This window comes from Grammomys surdaster, unplaced genomic scaffold (genome assembly GCF_004785775.1).
Source record: "Grammomys surdaster isolate TR1022 unplaced genomic scaffold, NIH_TR_1.0 150, whole genome shotgun sequence".
Lineage (NCBI taxonomy): Eukaryota > Metazoa > Chordata > Mammalia > Rodentia > Muridae > Grammomys > Grammomys surdaster.
Window position 1 is genome coordinate 71,729 of NW_021604608.1, and position 19,038 is coordinate 90,766.

General features: G+C 42.2%; 1 protein-coding gene across 1 annotated transcript in view; it reads left to right on the forward strand.

The window, feature by feature from the left end:
• Positions 1–19,038, forward strand: part of Cd38 (CD38 molecule) — a 42,524-nt gene that overhangs the window by 15,039 nt on the left and 8,447 nt on the right. Inside the window, exons 2-3 of the mRNA XM_028765249.1 lie at positions 16,405–16,534; positions 17,930–18,065. Coding sequence (XP_028621082.1) covers positions 16,405–16,534; positions 17,930–18,065 — 266 coding nt within the window. The remainder of the gene's footprint in view (positions 1–16,404; positions 16,535–17,929; positions 18,066–19,038) is intronic.

Genomic DNA, 19,038 nt, shown 5'->3' on the forward strand with positions numbered 1-19,038 from the left:
CACTCCTTTCCCCCTCCCCCTCTCCCCTCCCTCTCTCCCTCTCCCCTCCCCCTCCCCCTCCCCCTCTCCCTCTCCCTCCCCCTCCCCTTCTCCCTCCGCCTTCCCCTCCCCCTCCCCCTTCCCTCTCCTTCTCTCTCATTATGACTATCAAACAAATATTACAAAGTGATTTCTGTCTTTGGCACTTCATATGAAATTCACAGTAAAACTGATCCTCTTGGTTCCTGGGAGTAAGCTGAATTAACCATCAGGATATCTAAGTTGGTGAACTCTCCTTGGGAGTTTTTCAAAGACAGGCAGAAAACAGACAATTGGTAGAGATTTAAAGTCACAAGGAGATACTGAGGCTTAGGTTAAGGGCACTGGATTGTATTTGGGAACTGCTTTCTTGCTGTAACACCCCCTTTTTTTCCAAAGGCATTCTGGATTCTCTGGGTCTGAACAGATTGACTAACAGCTGAAAGCCATGTACTTTGCATTTGACAAGTTAACTTTTTCTCATTCTTCATATGCAAAGGGTTTCTTCTCCATTCACATTTCACCAACCTCAATCAGTATCTTTTGTCCATTTCTTCAAGGTAAGAAAGTTACAGAATGACTACTTAAAGCACACTGAGATATCCAGGGAATGTTAGGAGCATCTCTTTTTGTTCAAGAATACAACAGAGAAACATTGCTATATTGTGTCACAGCTTTCTCTCTGTTTTTAAAGAAGTAGCCAGTTACAGATGAGTGGTTACAAAAATACCTCCCTTAACTTCTTTTCTCTTTTCTCAGAGGGTAATCCTGCTGTTTGTCTCACAGCTTTCTAGAAGTGTTTCCAGCACAAGGCAGCATATGTTCTTGTTTTCAACGTCTTTTCTTACTTCCCTATTCCTCCGCATTTAACAGTGGGGGCTGGGATGAGCACAGCTGGGTCTCATTTTCACAGTTAATGGACCCACAGTTGAGACACTTACTGTCCTCTAGATTCACCCCCGGGGACATCTGCAGTGCTTTCCTTTTTTGCAATATTTCCTAAGCAATGCTTAAGATAAAGTGTGTGTGTGTGTGTGTGTGTGTGTATGTGCGTGCATGTGTGTGTGTTCATGTATGTGTGTGTATGTGTTTGTTAAATAGAATCCTAAGAGCAAATTTGCTAAGTTAAAACATATATTATTTTTTATTCTTAAAAAAAACCAAAGCCCTATTTCTCTTCACGGGGCTGTTCTCTTCTCACAGGGAGTGTTCCACCATCTCCTTACACCCTGCCTCTTCCAGATTTCCCTGTCTTGCTGATCAGCATTCTGGTAAGAGAAGGTACTAGCTCCAGCTGTTCTTATGTTCTGTTCCTTGCACACTTTCATTCTGTGGAATTAACTGTTTTGTTTTCTGTTTTTTCCTGGTTAAGTATATCTTACAATCCCGATGACATTTATCTATGCACAGAGATGAGCCATAGACTGCGCCATGGTTACTTGCACTGGCTTTTTGGTTTGCTAGAGCTACCACAGCAGGTGCTCACTGAACACTTGCTTCAACAATACAAATGTACTTCCTGACAGTTGGGAATTCTGGAAGTCAAAAGTGGAAATGGCTGCAGGGGTGGCTTCTGTAGGCTGTGAGGGACTCTGTTCCATCCCCTCTCCCAGCTCTTGGCATCTTTAGATATCCTTCCTTGCTTGGGTTCAAGGAGTTCTCTGGTAGTCTTCATATTGTATTTTTTTTCTGTACATAATGTCTCCCTTTATAGGCAACTTTTCCTCTGTGTGCGCATGTGTGTATGTGCCTGTGCATCTGTATGACCAGAGAAAAATACTGGTAGTCTTCCTCTCTTGCTCTTCATTTTATTGTAAGACAAGGTCTCTCGCTCAACCTTGGATTTTGGCTAGACTGGCTGGCCGCTGAGGGCTGAGGAACACTAATTTCTGCTCCCCGTATGCAGCTGTGCCTAACTTTTACATGAATGCTGAGGGTTTGAACTCAGGTCTTCAAGCTTACAGCGTGCACTTTACCCACTGAGCCATCTCCTCAGCCCCAAAGTCTCCCTTTTTACATCAGCCCAGTCATAGGGAATGGGAAAATGCCTCAGCGACTTCATATAAAATTGATCATCTACAAAGATGAGTTTTAGCAGTTTAAAATTTTTCAAGCTAAAATATAATTACATCACTTCCTTTCCTTTTCTCCTTTCAGTCACTCCCATGATCTTCCTCTAATATTCCTCTCCAGTTAATGGCCTCTTTGGATGAATTCACCTCTCCCTTGAATGAGCCCCCCAATTGATTACCTAATACACAGTGCTCATCACTGAAATAATTTAGTCCCAAGCCACACTAAATGTGCTCAGCAGGTATATATGGAGTGTGTGTGTGTGTGTGTGTGTGTGTGTGTGTTTTCTGCGAATATCTTATTTCCAAATAAGAATACATTCTAGAAGAGATTCTAGAGTAAGGTTTCAACATCTTTGTGAGGACACAGTTCAACCCACCACACTGAGTATGCCAATTAAATGGCTTAGGGCTACATTCAACAGAGACTCAAAACAGGCTTTAAGTGAGAGATATATAATATATATATATAATGAGATACCCAAAAGTGAGGTGACTCCAGGGTCAGCTTAGCAGCTCAGAGAGGAGGCAGGCTCTTTATCTCTAGTCTTTCATCTCCTGGGGTATCTTTTATCCTCAAGCCTTTGTCAAAAACTGGCTGCAGCACTTCTAACCACTGTGTGCTCATATAATCACATCTAGAGTAAAAAAGATCAGGGAGATGGGAATTCATTTTGAGATTCCTCTCACCAGATAACAATGTCTTTCCAAGAATCCTTTCTTCACTATTCTGCCTTCTCCTTAAATTTTGTTGGCTGGAAGTGGCCTGCATGGCTAACCTAAGGTTTAAGGAGGTGGTTCAAGAAGTGGTTGGTATTTTGCAACCTTCAGTGGAGACATGCTCTCCAAACAGACAAGAGTTGTGAAGGAAATCTGTTTGGTTTGGACCAACTGTGCCAGCCATGTCACATGTGGACACAACATTGAAATGTACTCTCCAAACCTGCAGAATAAGTCTCCTTGCATGATGATCTCTAAGTGTTCTTTGAAACTGTGACACTGATTTTTGCCTTCATTTCCCTGATCCTTTAGGCCAACTGATCATCTTTTGTGCATTCACTGATCATTGAGACCTTTGTCCATCTTACTACTGCACAGTCATTTTTGTTTTTATGTTCAACATCCTCATCTCTTGTCAGTTATATGGTTGACAAACATGTTCTCTCAATCTGTGGCTTCATTCTTGACTTTATATATGGTACCCTTCATCCTGAAGATCTAAATGTCATTGAAATTATATTTTATGTGTGTACCTTTGTATCTTGCTTGAGAATGGATTTTTTAAAATGTGACATTATGAAAAGAATGGGTTTAAGAGTCATAACTACTACTTTTCACAGTTAAGTCTTTTAACTATCTGGCATGTGTCCTAGTGTATGGTGAAACTAGGAAAATGATCCCTACCTGCAGCTGTGTACTCAGCTATAGGAATGCTATTTATTGAATGTTTGACCTTAACCGAGGATTAGTAATGCCATGTCCACTGTTCATTTGAGTTCAGATTCCAGTTCCCATGTGAAGCTAGATGTGGTTGCATGTGATCTGCTGCCCATCAAAAGTCAGAACGTGAAGGGGGAAACAGAGCCTGGGACAAATAGGTTCCACAGGAATCTGTTCTGGGAACACTGCTGGGAGTATCACAGCTCTTAAATTATGGTAAAGAGGTATGGGCATTCTGCACAGGGCAGGTAGCAGGAGTCCCTGAGTCTTGAAAGTGAAAGAGGCAGCAGTGCTGGTGTGAGCTGCTGGGCTCTGCTGTGAGCCTCTGCAGGCAGGGGAAGCCTAGCCAAGATCCAACGACCTGATGAATGCTTCAGCTGAGAGCTCTTCCCCAAGTGTTACAGCTCAGTAAAGACAGCCATTCTCAGATGACCCTCAGTGAAATAATTTTTGCATTTTCTTCCATGTGGACAGGGACTATATGAACCTTGTGGAGTGAGAAGGGATTTGGGAAGTGGGAGTTAATGTTTCCTATTGGCTTAGTTTGAGACCTTGGTGATGCTCTAATTTCATGGGGGAAGGACTCCTGGTGCTGCATTATGTGACCCACAGTCCTCTCAGTTAGGTATTGTAGCTATGTGTTCCAGAGCAGGTACAGAGACAGGGAAGGAACAGCTCTGTTGCTGCTGTCTCAGATCTCTGAGATTCCCATGGTTTAGGCACACTCCACCTCACCAGTTCTTATGGCCTTCTGATGGCTCAGCCCACTTGCCCTAGAGTTGCATGTACCTATATGTGAGCTGTGGGGAGTAGAGCCCAGGGTTCACTGAGGTTCGCTGGTCATAAGTTTAGCTCCAGTTCAGGGAGAGACCCTGTCTCAAAGGAGTAATGTACAGAATGACAGAGTAGGACACCTTGTCTTCCCTGAGCCTCTGTGAGTATGTACAAAAGTGCATTCATCTGTACAGATGTGTATACACTTCACACACATATACATCACACTTGCATACATAGATAATATATTTTAAAAGTTGGTTTCTTTTTATTACTAAGTCAACTGTATGTGTATATGATAATTTGTTTATCCATTTACTGGTTGATGGACATTTGGCTTATATTCCCATTTTGAAAATGATGAATGAAGGTTTTCTGGGCATTAGTGTTTAAATTAATATATAGGCATACAGTTTCATTTGGAAGGGGAGTGGTATCCAGAAATAAAGAACTGGGCTAAATGGCAGATGAATGACTAACCTTTTGAGAAACCACCAAACTGTTTTGATTGGTGCTGGAAATAGTTTTAAATGTAAGGATATAGTTTTAAAGAATATTTTTTGGAGGAGATAGATATGGTTTGAGTATATTGCCGAAGAAATTGTGCTCAAAGCTTAGCTCTCAGTGTGGAGGCATAAGCGGTTGGAAAGCCTTTAGAAGGCAGGGCCCAGTGGAAAACAGTAGTCATTAGGATACCACTCACAGAAGAGGACTCATCTCCTGCCAAGGGTTAGTTCCTGAAATGGTATTATAGAAAGAACAAGGCTCATGACTGGGATGTAGCTATGTCAGGAGAATGCTTGCCTACTATGTGCTAAGCTGAGGATTAATCTTTAGCACTTCATAAAATGTAATGTGGTGGAATCCCGACATTTGCGAGGCTGAGACAGGAGAATCAGAAGTTCAAGATTGTCTTTAGCTACACCATGAGTTCACGGCCAGCCTGGGCTACATGAAAACCTGCCTCAAAAACAAGAAAAAAAGAAGAAATGGACTCTCTCTGGACTCATTTCTCAGGATATGTTCTCTTCCACATAGAACAGATCAAGTTACACTGTATTGATGTTTTATAAGTGTATTCTACACATTTGCATTTGTAACACTGGGAATTTTTAAGAGAAAATGATAAATAGGTTTTAGAGAATACAGGAGTTTGAAGAGATTACAAATGACTGTCACAGAATTACTAAGCCTAAAATTTTCCAACCAAAGTTAGGACTAGTAAGAAAGCTTGGCTATTATCCTAAGAGAAAACATGTTAAGTGCTGAAACCAGCAAGAAAAAATGAGAGTACTGAAGATGGATTTGAACTTGCTGCTTTCTTTATTACATATTTATTTTATATTTAAGTGAAGGTGGTGCTCTCCGATATAAATTCTCAAGATACAGTATTTGACATAAATGGAAGAAAAACAGATCCTCTCTACCCCTGCCATTCCATGTGGAAAGCACGCAGATCTTGGCACAATTTCCTTCCCAATGCTTCAAAGGTCTTGCCTCAGTCTTCCTCTTCCTTGGGGTATCAGGAGGATCTGTCACTGTAGAGCAGTTCCTTCCGTGTGACATGCTGTGTTCACTTAGCATTTGTCACAACCCTCCTTTTTGCTTTTTGCTGATGACCATGTTTCATCTTCCAGTACTTTCACTGAGCTCATCATCATCTTTTCTTTGTCCTCGTCACAAGCCCATTTCTCTATTCTATCACTTCCTTTGGATGTCTTATAGGCATTTCAAGTCCCAGCTATTCCAAATACAACCCATGGTCAAGGCAACTTCTGCTGGAAGCTCTCTTCCAGCTGATGGCCACTTTATCCTTCTAGTTACTGACCCTATCATTTCTCTAACACCATATATTCACACATACTCAGTCAGCTAGAAATCCACAGTGAACGCAGAATCTATCTGCTTTTCTCATATTATTTTCTTCTTTTCTCCCTTCTTCCCTCCTTCCCTTCTTCTTCTCCCTTTTCTTCTTCCTCCTCCTTCTCCCCTCCTCCTCCTCCTTCTTCTCCTCCTTCTCCTCCTCCTTCTTCCCTTTCCCTCCTCCACCTTCCCCACATTCTCCTTCTTCCTCCTTCCCCTCCTTCCTCCTCCTCTTCTTCCTTCTTCCTCCTCCTCCACCACCACCTCCCCTTCATTCCTCCTCCTTGTCCTCCTCCTCCTCTTCCTCCTCCACCACTACCACTTCCTCCTCATCCTCCTTCCTCTTTTTCTTCATTTTTGAGACAGGGTTTCCCTGTGTAGCCCTGGCTGTCTTGGAACTTGCTCTGTAGACTAGGCAGGCCTTATGGGATTAAAGGTGTACACGAACATTCTTGGCTACGCTTTTCCTATCTTGATTTATATCTTCCCTTCCCCCTCCATGACAAAAAATCGGCTCCTTTTGTCAGGAGTACTGATCTACCTGCTTTCATCCCCACTTCCTTCAGAGTACAGCCTGTAAAGAAGGACATTCTGATATCTCCCACTTCCTGTGTACAAAGTGTTCTGTTGCCCCTAATGCCACAAAAGATAATAGTCCATGGTGAAGGTCAAATTTGCCTTTCTTCCTGTGTTTCCATCATTTGCTCCTTGCTTGCTTTTCTCCAGCCAAATGGTTTCTTGTTAACACATCAGATGCTAGGGCCTTCTGTCCAGAACATTACTCATTTGAAAGTTACTGTTCCAAGGCTCTGTCTCCCTTCAGTTCTTTGCTCAGTGTCATCTAATGTCCCCACCTTATAGAGTATCAATCACTGTGTGCAGCACTCCCCTAACATTCTTATCCTAGCCATTTCTAGCTCTTTTAACATGGAAATTGTAACATTCTAGCATGTTCTACAACTTTCATATTTTTTTCCTTGTTCTTAGGTTTACCCTCAGCAACTAACACATGGCAGAATTTAACTAAGTGTTTTTCTTTTTCTTTTTTTTAAATTTTTTATTGGTTATTTTATTTATTTACATTTCAAATGTTATCCCCCTTCCAGTTTCCCCTCCACAAACCACGCATCCCACCCTCTTCTCCCTGCTTCTATGATGGTGCTCCCCCACCAACCCACCTGCTCCTGAATCACCACCCTGACATTCCTCTACACTGGCATATCGAGCCTTCACAGTACCAAGGGTCTCTCCTCCCATTGATGTCTGACAAGGCCATCCTCTGTTACATATGCAGCTGGAGCCATGGGTCCCTCCATGTGTGCTCTTTGGTTGGTGATTTAGTCCTTGAGAGCTCTGGAGGTGGGGGTGGGGTTCTGGTTGGTTGATATTGTTGTTCTCCCTACGGGGCTGCAAACCCCTTCAGCTCCTTCAGTCCTTCCCCTAACTCCTCCATTGGGGTCCCCCTGGTCAGCCTGATGGTTGACTGGAAACATCCACATCTGTATTTGTCAGACTCTGGCAGAGCCTCTCAGGAGACAGCTGTATCAGGTTCATGTCAGCAAGTACTTCTCGGCATCGGCAATAGTGACTGGGTTTGGTGGCTGCATATGGGATCGATCTTCAGGTGGGACAGTCTCTGGGTGACCTTTTCTTCAGTCTCAGCTCCACTCTTTGTCCCTGTATTTCCTATAGACAGGAGCAATTCTGGGTTAAAATTTTTGAAAACGGTGGGTGCCCCCCTCCCTCAACTGGGGGCTATACTTTCCCTCCGGAAAATGGTCTCTATAGGTTGGTTCTCTCTCCCCTTTGTTGGGTATTTTGGGTAATGTCCTCTCTGTCGGGTCCTGGGAGCCTCTTGCTTCCTTGGTGTCTGGGACTTTCTGTTGGCTACCCCCAGTTCCCCATCCCCCATTGCTACACACTGCTGTTCAGTTTCCTGACCCTCTGTACATCTGCCCCGTCTCCTCCCACACCTGATCCTGCCTCCCCTCTTTTTTCCTCTCGAAGTGTTTTTCAAATTTGTATTTAGCTGTTTCTAGGGACACCTTTAACTTCAAGAATTTTATTATTTAAAGACCCTGTTTAGAAAATCCTCATCGCTTCTTAGCGGCCCGCCGATGACCCATTTCCCCCACAAGGTGGCAGTCTCTACTTTAAATACAGCCTGTAGTAGCCTCAAATTCAAGATTCAAGCTGGTTCCTGAACCTGCTCATTTTTTCCGAGGAGAGACAGCTTAACCTGGAGGACCAGCTAGCTGGAAAGTTCATAGACTGTGTATTTCTACCCCTCAAAAGCCAAATGTGTTGAAGGAAGGTAAGGTTTAGGGCGTGGAAGCCTCCCACAGGAGTGGCACATTATAAAGGCTGAAATGTGGTTCTTATGGGAGTGGCGACAGCGACATTCTGATACCCAGTGAAGGCTGTCCATATAAAAGCTTGGTTTACAGACCCAGAAAGACAAACATAGTATGTACTCACTTGTAAGTGGATATTATCTGTAAAATAAAGGATAATCATGCTACAATCCACAGAGCCAGAGAGCCTAAGTAACAAGGAGGGCTCAAGGGGTGACTCATGAATCTCCCTGGAAAGGAGAAATAGATGTCAAAGGTGAGCTGGAGATGGGTAGGTAAGGGAACAGGATGAGGTTGGGGAGAAGACAAAGGGAGACAGAACTGGGAGAGACAACTGAAATTGGGAGCCTTTTGAGGGGAGCAGGGCACGATAGAGATCTAGGTCAATGGAAACTCCCAGGAATCTACAAGGGTGACCCTAGCTAAAACTTCTAGTAAGGGGTGATATTAGAACCTGAACCAGCCATCTCCTGTAACCAGACAAGACTTCCAGTGGAGGGATTGGGACACCAACCCAGCCTTCAACCTACAATTTGTCTTGCCTACAAGATGCGCTGGGTAGAGGGGGCACAAAAATTGTGAGAGTGGCCAACCAATGACTGGTCCAGCTTCAAACCTAGGCCATGAGAGGGATCTCAGCCCTAACACTGCCTGGAGGGCCAGGAATCAAAGGCTGGGTAGCCCAGAGACTTAGAATAGAATCAGAAAAAAAAGAAAGAAAGAAAGAAAGAAAGAAAGAAAGAAAGAAAGACAGAAAGAAAGAAAGAAAGGAAGGAAGGAAGGAAGGAAGGAAGGAAGGAAGGAAGGAAGGAAGGAAGGAAAAAAGGAAAAACCAATAAATGATATTCTGCTATACTTGTATAAAGGAGAGAGGCTCTATCCAGTAGCTGATGGAAACAGATGCAGAGACTCAAAACCAAACATGGGGCAGAGCTCAGTGAGTCCTGTAGAAGAGGGGGAGGAAGGATTGTAGGAGTCCTAGGGGACAAGGACACAAGAAAACTAACAAAATCAGCTAACCTGGTCTGGTGGGAGCTCAGAGAGCCTTCATGGGTCTGACCTAGGCCCTTGGCATACAGTTATGGCTGTATAGCCTGGTCTTCTTGTCAGACTCCTAACACTGGGAACAGTGAGGGGAGATGCTTAGTCTTATTGCCATGTTTGGTTGATATCCCTGGGAGGCCTGGCCTTTTCTGAAGGGAAATGGAGGAGTGGAAGGGGGGCGATGGGAAGGCCTGGAAGAGGAGGAGGGAGGGGATATAATATATGAGAGAAAATTTAATAATATAATAATAATAATAATAATAATAATAACTGGATATGACAATCATATATATATTTCTTCTCAGCACAAAACCTTACCTTTTCCTCCAGGCTCACGTTATTCTAGCATCTAGATATGACTGATCAGTTCTAATCTTGAATGTCTCCTGAGACCTAGAATCATGTTTTTATTTTCTTCTAGAAGCGACTATTTGAAACATAGGTGCATAGTTTGGGTTTTCCTGTGGGAGGCAGCATTGTCTAGCAAAGACAGCGAGGTAGTCCTGGAGCTGGCTAATTGACCTCGGACAGGGCTAAGCTGCTCTGAGCTCTGGTGTTTTTACTTCTACCTAAGAGACAGAGAGTCCTCCTCACTGGCTGATGTGAGGTTTTGATGTATGCATGAGTCATTGGCATCCTGGGCAGTGTTTGGCTCACAGGAGCGTTATGGCACCGTCAGAACTGTCTGTCCTTTCTTCCGTTGCTGCTTTCCTCCTTTGGCCACTGGAATCAATCAACCTTGAGTAACTCAGAGGAAAAGGAAGGCGTGAGAGGTAGTGAGTGATTTGTGGTGGTGGCAACAGATCAAGTGAAGCTCAAGTGTGTTAGCAGGAGCAGCGTGTAGAAAAGAGGATGCACGCGTTGACCTCCAGTCCTGATGTGGGCTGACTTACTCTAAGCCAAGACTGTAGGACTCCATTTTGGAAAGCAAGGAAAAAACTGCCCACAAACTAAGATTCTTTTTCACCAGGAAAATCTTTGTTCCAAAGTCAAGAGTCTGACAGGTTTCTTGTGAAACTTCTGCCCATCGTACACACTCATGAAGGCATCCCAACTGTCATGGACCTTTGGACTCTTTTGTGTCTCAAGATTGTTCATTAATGTCTAGACCAGCAGTTCTCAACTTGTGGTCTCAATCCCTTTGAGGGTAGAACAACCCTTTCACAGGGGTCACATATCAGATGTCCTGCATATTATAAGATATTACGATTCATATTAATAGTAAAATTACAGTTATGAAGTAGCAACAAAATAATTTTATGGTTGGGAGTCACCATAACATGAGAAATTATATTAGAGGTCCCCAGGATTATGAAGACTGAGAACCACTGCTCTAGACCATAACCCAGGACCACTGGGAGCATCCTGTAACTGTGTAGGTTGGGTTTGTTGCTCTCTATAAGAATGAAACATTCACAGGAAAGGTTCGTGAAGGGGGATTTGGCTTGATTTTAAGAGTTTAAGGGAAGATTCAAGGAAGCTGGCTTTACTTGAACAGTGTCATGGAATCGACAGGATGAGTCTTATTCTCTGATATGAAATCTTGATAAATTTCTCTCTACCGGGCTGAAACATGATAAAGGCTGAGGTTTGTATAGTTAAGATGCATCAATCACTTCAGTCAGCCAAGTACAAGGATGGGATCACCATCATTTCTTCATGTTTATGATTTCCTTTTTGTCTGTATTCAAATTTCGATCTACCATTGCTTTATCTGATGTTGGTGCTGTGTGGAATTGCTGGTGGTGAATTGAAGAGACTTCAGATGAGGTTTAGATATGAGGTCATATTGTTTACCCTCTCTGAAGTCAGAGCTGCTTTTCCTTCATCCCCGAGCATCTCCACAAACAATCTGTCCATTTCCGGTCCTGGGGAAGAGAAGCTAAGGCAACAAGCCTGCTACCAGATGTTCCCAAGGGAAAAGAAAGAAAGCAGGGAACTGGCTCAGTCTCCTTATCATCTGGATGCTTGGTAGATGGACTGACCACAGTGACCAGAACAAAACCTTATTTCTTTAGGCACTTAACAGGATGCCCTTGAGTAAATTATACATATAGCATCAGCTCCGGAAAATATATTCAGAATCTGTAAGATATGACTTTCAGAAAATTCAAACAAAGTAAAGAACTCTGGGAAAATAAAGTGGAACCTTTTTCTTCTGGCAACACAAAGAATCAGATGACCTTACTTTCTATTCTGATATAAAAAGCATGTACCTTATACAGGAAAGAAAGGGGAGCTCAGGGCCCTTAGCAGAGTGCAACATCTATTTTTTATTTTGTCTGAGATTTTTTCATTTCCCTTCTCCTTGACCTTGCTGGCAAAGTCTGAGCCTGGCATCCCTCTGTGGTTTGTGTGTGACTTAACAAGGACATATTTTAAAGTTGGAGGGGAAAAAAAAGTTCATTTTAAAAGGTCTGTAGGCCTCCTTCCTTATCCCAGATTTCACATCTTTGGAGTTCAGGATGAGGGATGGACACCTAGGTTCACTATTCCTGATTATATGGTCCTTAACTCGATAATGGATGATGGAACAAAGACCCTGTAGTGAGAGACAACGTTCAGGTCAGCACTAAGAATATTTGCTCCAGTACTTAGTATCTTTCTTTTTATGTTCAAGTGCCCCAAGGACAGAAATGGTTTATCTTGATAGCATCTTGGACATGTAAGACTTATGGCAGTCCCTACAGAAAATACACAACAAAAGAATGAAACAACCTACATGCCCGTTGATTAGTGATCGGATAAAGAGATACTGTTGTACAGTGGAATATTGTTCAGCCTTCAAAAAGGAGGAAATTTAATATGTAGCATGTGGTGGTTTGAATAGGAATGACCCTCATAGCCTCAAATATTTGAAGTTTTGGATCCCAGTTGAACCATTTAGAAATGGCTAGGAAGGGTGGCCTTATTGGAGGCATGTGACTGGAAATGGGCTTTAAGATTTCAAAAGTCTATGCTAGACTCAGTCTTGCTCTCTCTCTCTGCCTGCTACTTGCAGATTAAAATGTACATTCTTAGTTATTGGTCCAGCATGATGCTTGCCTACCTGCCATCATGCTCTTTGCCCCACCCTCTGAAACTCTAAGCAAGTTCCCAATTAAAAGCTTTTTTTTCCTGATGTAACCTGATCATAGCACTAGTGACCCTAGTTAAGATGTAATATAGCTGAGAACATCATGCTAAGTAAAATCAGCCATCTACAAAGATTCCAGGTTTGTGAGATACCTAGCATAGTCAAATTGATGGAAATAGAAAGAAACAATTGTGATAACCAAGGTCTAGGTAGAGGAAGGATGGGGTGTTGGTGCTAATGACTTACAAAACATCATGACTATTTATCTGTACAGTTACACATAGTCAAGATGGGGGTGGAGAAGGTATCTCAGCGGTAGAGCACTTGCCTAGCATGTGTGATACTGTGAGTTTAATTCCTAGTACTATAAACACAAGACAAAACAGAACTAGCCAGTACTGATAGCTGTCTGTAGTCCCAGAACTTATAAATTCTATTATTATAACTAAAGTGGAGTTTGCATTTTGATGAATGCAAACTAAAGACAAGCACAGCTGAGAAATAAGATCAGAGAAAGATTTGCTGCAAACACCAGGCTCAAGAAGAAAAGAAAGTACACACTTTTGGGGGCATGCTTTATTTAGGTAAAGATTGTGACGCATATGTTTGCAGGATTACAATGGTGGGTGAGAACAGTTTTGGGGATACTCAACTTGAATCATAAAGATGGTAACCAGTAACACTCGGCATGCTCAACTTTCTTTAAAAAAAAAATTTAGCTGGAAAAAGGAAAGAATACTTGAAATGTCTTACTGTAGATGTTTGCCCCTAAAACTTTAATCTTAACATTATTTTTATTTTGTTACAAGTTAAAAAATTTCAAATGCATAGAGAAATTTAAAAAACAATATTAAAAAAAAAACAAAACAAAATAACAACAACAGCAAAAATGAAAAACTAGAAAAACAAAACACTATTTCCCAGAGCAGCCAGGAAAAAGACACCCAAGTGCCCGGAGCTACTACAGTGAGTGAATATGTGAAGGACAGAAAGAAGGAGACATGGGAGGACTCAGTGGATAGATGGAAGAGGGGGAGGAGCTGTTCAGTTCACACTGTAGAAAGAGATGGAACTGGGTAGCAGTTAGAAACAGGCGGATATGAGGAACCTGTGCAACCGCATGGAGCCATGATGATGTCTGGGCCCTGGGCTCTGTCAAGGGCTATGTCTGGTTTTGGGACATCGCTGCAGCCAGAGTCTGTGTTGATGTCTGTGGCCAGAGTTAACACTGAAGGCCATGGGGATGTCACTGGCTTGGGCTTATGCTTAAGACTATGTTGATGCCCAAGTGCTATACAAGGCTGGCCCTGCCCCTTGCCTGGGCAGCATGGGAGAGCTGGCTCTGGTGGTGTGAATGCTGAAGAGATGGCCCCAATAAGATGAGTGTGGGAGAGCTGGTCCCTTGTCCCTCACCAACTGAAGCACTCAGGAGAGCAGCCCCACACCTCCTCCCCTGGGCAGTACAATACAACTGGTCCTGGTAATGAGAGCAAGGGTGAGTGGGCAGAGGGCATGTGAGCAGGAGGGCTGGGCCTGCTCCTTGCTTGGTCAAGATAGGAGGGTTGGTCCCGGTGGTGCAGGCATGGGAGAGCTGGTGAGCTGACCAGCATCCGTTCTTGCCCAGATCAAGAGGTCTGAGTTGACCCACCCGAACATCTACCCCATCTATGAACTGCTGAAGCAAATGAAAAGGCCAGTCCTGTAAATCCAAAGCTCCGGGATCTCCATGACACAGGGCAACCACAGGATAACTGAGAGGAGTCTAGTGAGGACCCAATGTTGATGTGACAGAAGCTAGAGGCTTTGAGAAAGACCAATTAATGACTTATTGCAGTAAACATTTGCAAGTGAAGGTGTGTGGGTTATAGCCTATACTGTGCGATATACCATGACACACTGCAACTTCTGCAGCGAGATTTAAAATCATTTTGTTTTTTGTTTTCTTTTTGGTGGGAGGAGGTTGCAGGGGTGGAGGGGAAGATTGGATGGGTTTGGGGTACATGATGTGAAATTCACAAGGGACCAATAAAGTTTTTAATTAAAAAAAACAGTATTTATAATGTGAGCAAGATGTTTTTGTTAATCTCTTCAAGTTACCAACTCTTCCAAGTAGCGTCAACCCTTCCAAGTCATGCTCAGCAGTGCTACTCCGGTCCTCTCCTGAACAGACAACCCTCCTCCAGTTGGTTTCTTGAATCTTTATTATTTCTTGAACTGGAATGTAAGACCTAAGAGAAGCACAGAAATGATCTGTGAAGAATGCAAGTCTCAGAGCTTAAATAAGAGTTCGCTGTTGAACACGTCTGATGTGTGGTAGAGTCTCAGTGCTGGATAACTTCTCTTTCCCACCAGGCTCTTTTCAAAGTGGAAAATGTTCTCTCCTTCTTCCATCTTCTTCTGTCTCAAGTCCTGCAGATGCTCCAAAGGGAGATCTTTTATGATGAGACTTTTATGATGGTTGGGACTTAGAACACAGAGTTCTTGAGAAGGCCACTGCATTAATTACAATTACTGGAATTAAAACATAAACCCTGAAAGCCAGGGAGCTGCCAAACATCTATTTTCTCAATTGCCTGTGATGGTATCCTATAAATTTTGACTGACAGTAAAGTATATGATGTCATAAATTTTTCTTTTTATGTATGTAAAAGGTATGGTAAGAGAGGGCACTAATGGTTTCCTGGCATAGTTTTCAAAGGCAGGTACTATGAACTTAAGCTTCCCTGCCTAGACTTTGGAAAGAAACTCGAACCTTTTACATTTCCATTTGTATCCACTGATTCTCAACCAGAACCAGGGACAGAACTGCCTGGGGTGGGGAGGCGGGAGAGTGGGGCTATGCATGCAGACTGATGTAGCGTGCTACATTACCAAGTCCACCAGCAGTAATCCTACTTAAAGTTTAAATCGGCACAGAGTAATTGGACATATTTATGAGCACAACGTGGCATTTCGGTCTGTGTATACACTGTATAGTGATCAGAGTGATAGGCCACTCTGTTGCCTCGGGAGTTCATGACTTCTGTGTGTTGGGAACATTCGGTCCTCTCTACTAGCTATTTTGAAATATTGCCCTTACTGAAGGGCCTAAGAAACCTTAAGTGCTTTTATGCAAGATGTAGTATGAGACAGAAAATGCTAGTTGTCTTCATATTTTCTTCTTAATGTTGTTAGGTGCCTGTGCTTTTTTAATCTCACCGAGCCTCAGTCTCAGGTACTTTCTATCTCACAGGGATGTTGTTCACAGCTGATAGGATGGAATCGAGAACTGACTCCCCCTGAGTATGTGATTCCAAATGAAGGGTATTTCTTGTTGCTATCTATGTTCCAAAAATATTTTTTAAACTTCTTAAATGTCTTTATCTTTTTTCTTTTATTTCTTTTTATTTTATGTGCATCGATGTTTTGCCTGCATGTATGTCTGTGTGTGTCAGATCTCCTGGAACCGGAGTTATAGACTATTGTGAGCTGCCATGTGGGTGCTGGGAATTGAACTTGGGTCCTCTGGAAGAGCAACCAGTGCTTTTAACTGCTGAGCTATTTTTCCGGTTCCTAAGATTTATTTTTGTTTAATATTTATTCTATATGTAGGGTTGTTTTGTCTGTATAGATGTTCATACACCATGTATGTGCCATGTCTGTGGAAGCCAGATGGAGGTGTTAGCTCTGGAAACTGAACACACAGTTGGGAGCCACCGTGATCTATCTCTTCAGACTCTTCAAAAGTATTTTAAAAATCTGTTTTCCATCTTTCATTTTATAGAGATCAGGACTGCAAGAAGATACTGAGTACATTCAAAAGAGCATTTGTTTCCAAAAATCCTTGCAACATCACAAGAGAAGACTATGCACCACTTGTTAAATTGGTCACTCAAACCATACCATGTAACAAGGTAATGAGGGCAAGTTATTTATTCCTTTTTAAATTGAGAATAAAGCCAAAGGGAAGATGTTCCAGGACCAACATTAGGATGCAGAAAGAGAGAAGACCTTGGCATTAGGCATAATTTGATGTGGTGGGTGGGGTCATATTGATGCTGGTGGTGGGGCTTTAGAGAACTGATGTACCATCACAGTTTAGGACATCTGGGGAAGGAAAGTAAGAAAGAGATGGGGACACAGAGGAAAGACAGAATATAATATCAATTCCATCCTACACAAACAAAAGTAACTTATACATTTATAGTTATGGAACTTTGCCCTGGCTTCTGATGATACTAAAGGAGTAAACAGCAACACAAGGTGAAGTTCCGTTAGAAGAGACATTTCTTTCTTACATCTTCTTAGCTCTTCAGAGCCATCCAATGGAGGAGCAAACCAGGTATCAGGGACTTTATTTCACCAGTGGGTAGCTTAGCCTTGTGGAGTTTAAATGAAAAGAAGTTACCTAAGGATAAGAGGCTTTAAAGTGACCAGCTGAAATATAAATAGAACGAGGCTTGGAGTCAGAGAAACACACATAGTGTGTTCAGTCCTTCGAGTACACTGGAAAAGGTCTACCACAAGGTAAAACTCCTACAAAGTCCATGTTTAAAACAAGATTTGACATGTCTGAAATTAAGTGAAGCCCCCACACCCATTCACAGTTATCAGTTCTAATCCCGTGGTTAGTGAGCTGGAGATTTCTGTGGCTGTTCCCCAGGAGTATCAGTTCAGTGCTCTGAACAGAGGAGGAGGGTGGTAGACAATAACCGAACTGACTTTATCTTAGCGTGTGTCATTTACTCTGATAGTTTCGATATATCTTTTATTTATAAAAGGTGTGTTTGTGTGTATTATGTACATATGTATGTATGCATGTACGTATGTATGTGTGTATGTATGTATGTGTATGTATGTATGTATGCGTGTATATGTGTATGTATGTGTGTATGTATATATGTGCGTATGTATGTATGTATGTATGTGTGTATATGTATGTATGTGTGTATGTATGTGTGTATGTATGTGTGTGTATGTATGTATGTGTATATGTATGTGTGTGTATGTGTGTATGTATACATGTATTTATGTATATATGTATCCGTGTATATATGTGTGTATGTATGTATGTGTGTGTATGTATGTGTGTATGTGTGCATGTATGTATGTGTGTATGTGTGTATGTATGTGTGTGTGTATGTATGTGTGTGTATGTGTGTGTATGTATGTATGAATGTATGTATATAGTGCTGGGGATGGAACCCAGAGTCTTGTGTGTGTTAGCACTCAATCTACTGCTAAGCCACATCTCTAGCCCTTAGATTTATTTTTGTGTCTACTAAATTGTGATTTTGTTTTTTCTCAAGTCTCTGTTTTGGAGCAAATCCAAACACCTGGCCCATCAGTATACCTGGATCCAGGAGAAGATGTTCACCCTGGAGGACACCCTGATGGGCTACATTGCTGATGATCTCAGATGGTGTGGAGACCCCAGTACTTCCGGTAAGGATCTGAACTACCTGGGATGGCTCAGGGTGAATGGGAAGGGAGCTCTGAGCTGGGCAAGGGAACTTGAAAGGTCAATAGGTGTATACTCTAATGCCATCAGTGACCTTAATGACAAGCTGGGCTTAATGACAAGTGATATATATATATATATATATATATATATATATATATATATATATCACTGTCCTCAGCTTTGGGGTTTAGGGTTGTCTTTGATCTCTGAGGGATAGTTGTACATGTGGAGGAAACATCACCATAAAAGGAGAAGCAAGAGAGTGAAAAAACCCAAAGTCATTTATTACTTCTTTTTGTGATAATCAATCCAGTCCCATTAGCTCTAATATAGTCTAGAGAAAAATAATCCAATCTCTCAAGAAAGTCTTTAATCCATTCATGGAGGTAGATTTCCTCATGATCCCAACTCTGTTCAGAGTCCCACCCCACCAACACACACATTGCAATACAGAATTAAGCTTACCGTGGGCACTGGTGAGGCACACTGTATCGAGCCACAGTACTGCTTCATAAGGCTGCTGAGGTCATACATCCCCACATCCAGTTTCTCCATCACTTTCCCTCTCTACCTCCTTCATGTTCTCCCTCATCTCTCTCCACTTCCTCTCTCTCTTCCTCACTTTTGGCAAGGAGTCACTTCCTTAACCTTTATATGTTGTTTCATTCTGCATTATGTATTCTTGAACATAACTCTGGATCACTTTTTTAAACATGTTTTGAAATTGAAATTATATATATTTAAGGTATACAGTGTAATGTTTGGATATAAATAGACACAGTGAACTGATTATTATATTTGAGCTACTTAATACGGACATTAAGGTTTCATCTTTTTTTCTGTTTTTTTGAGACAGGGTTTCTCTGTATAGCCCTGACTGTCCTGGAACTCACTCTATAGACTAGGCTGGCCTCGAACTCAGAAATCTGCCTGCTTCTGCCTTCCAAGTGCTGG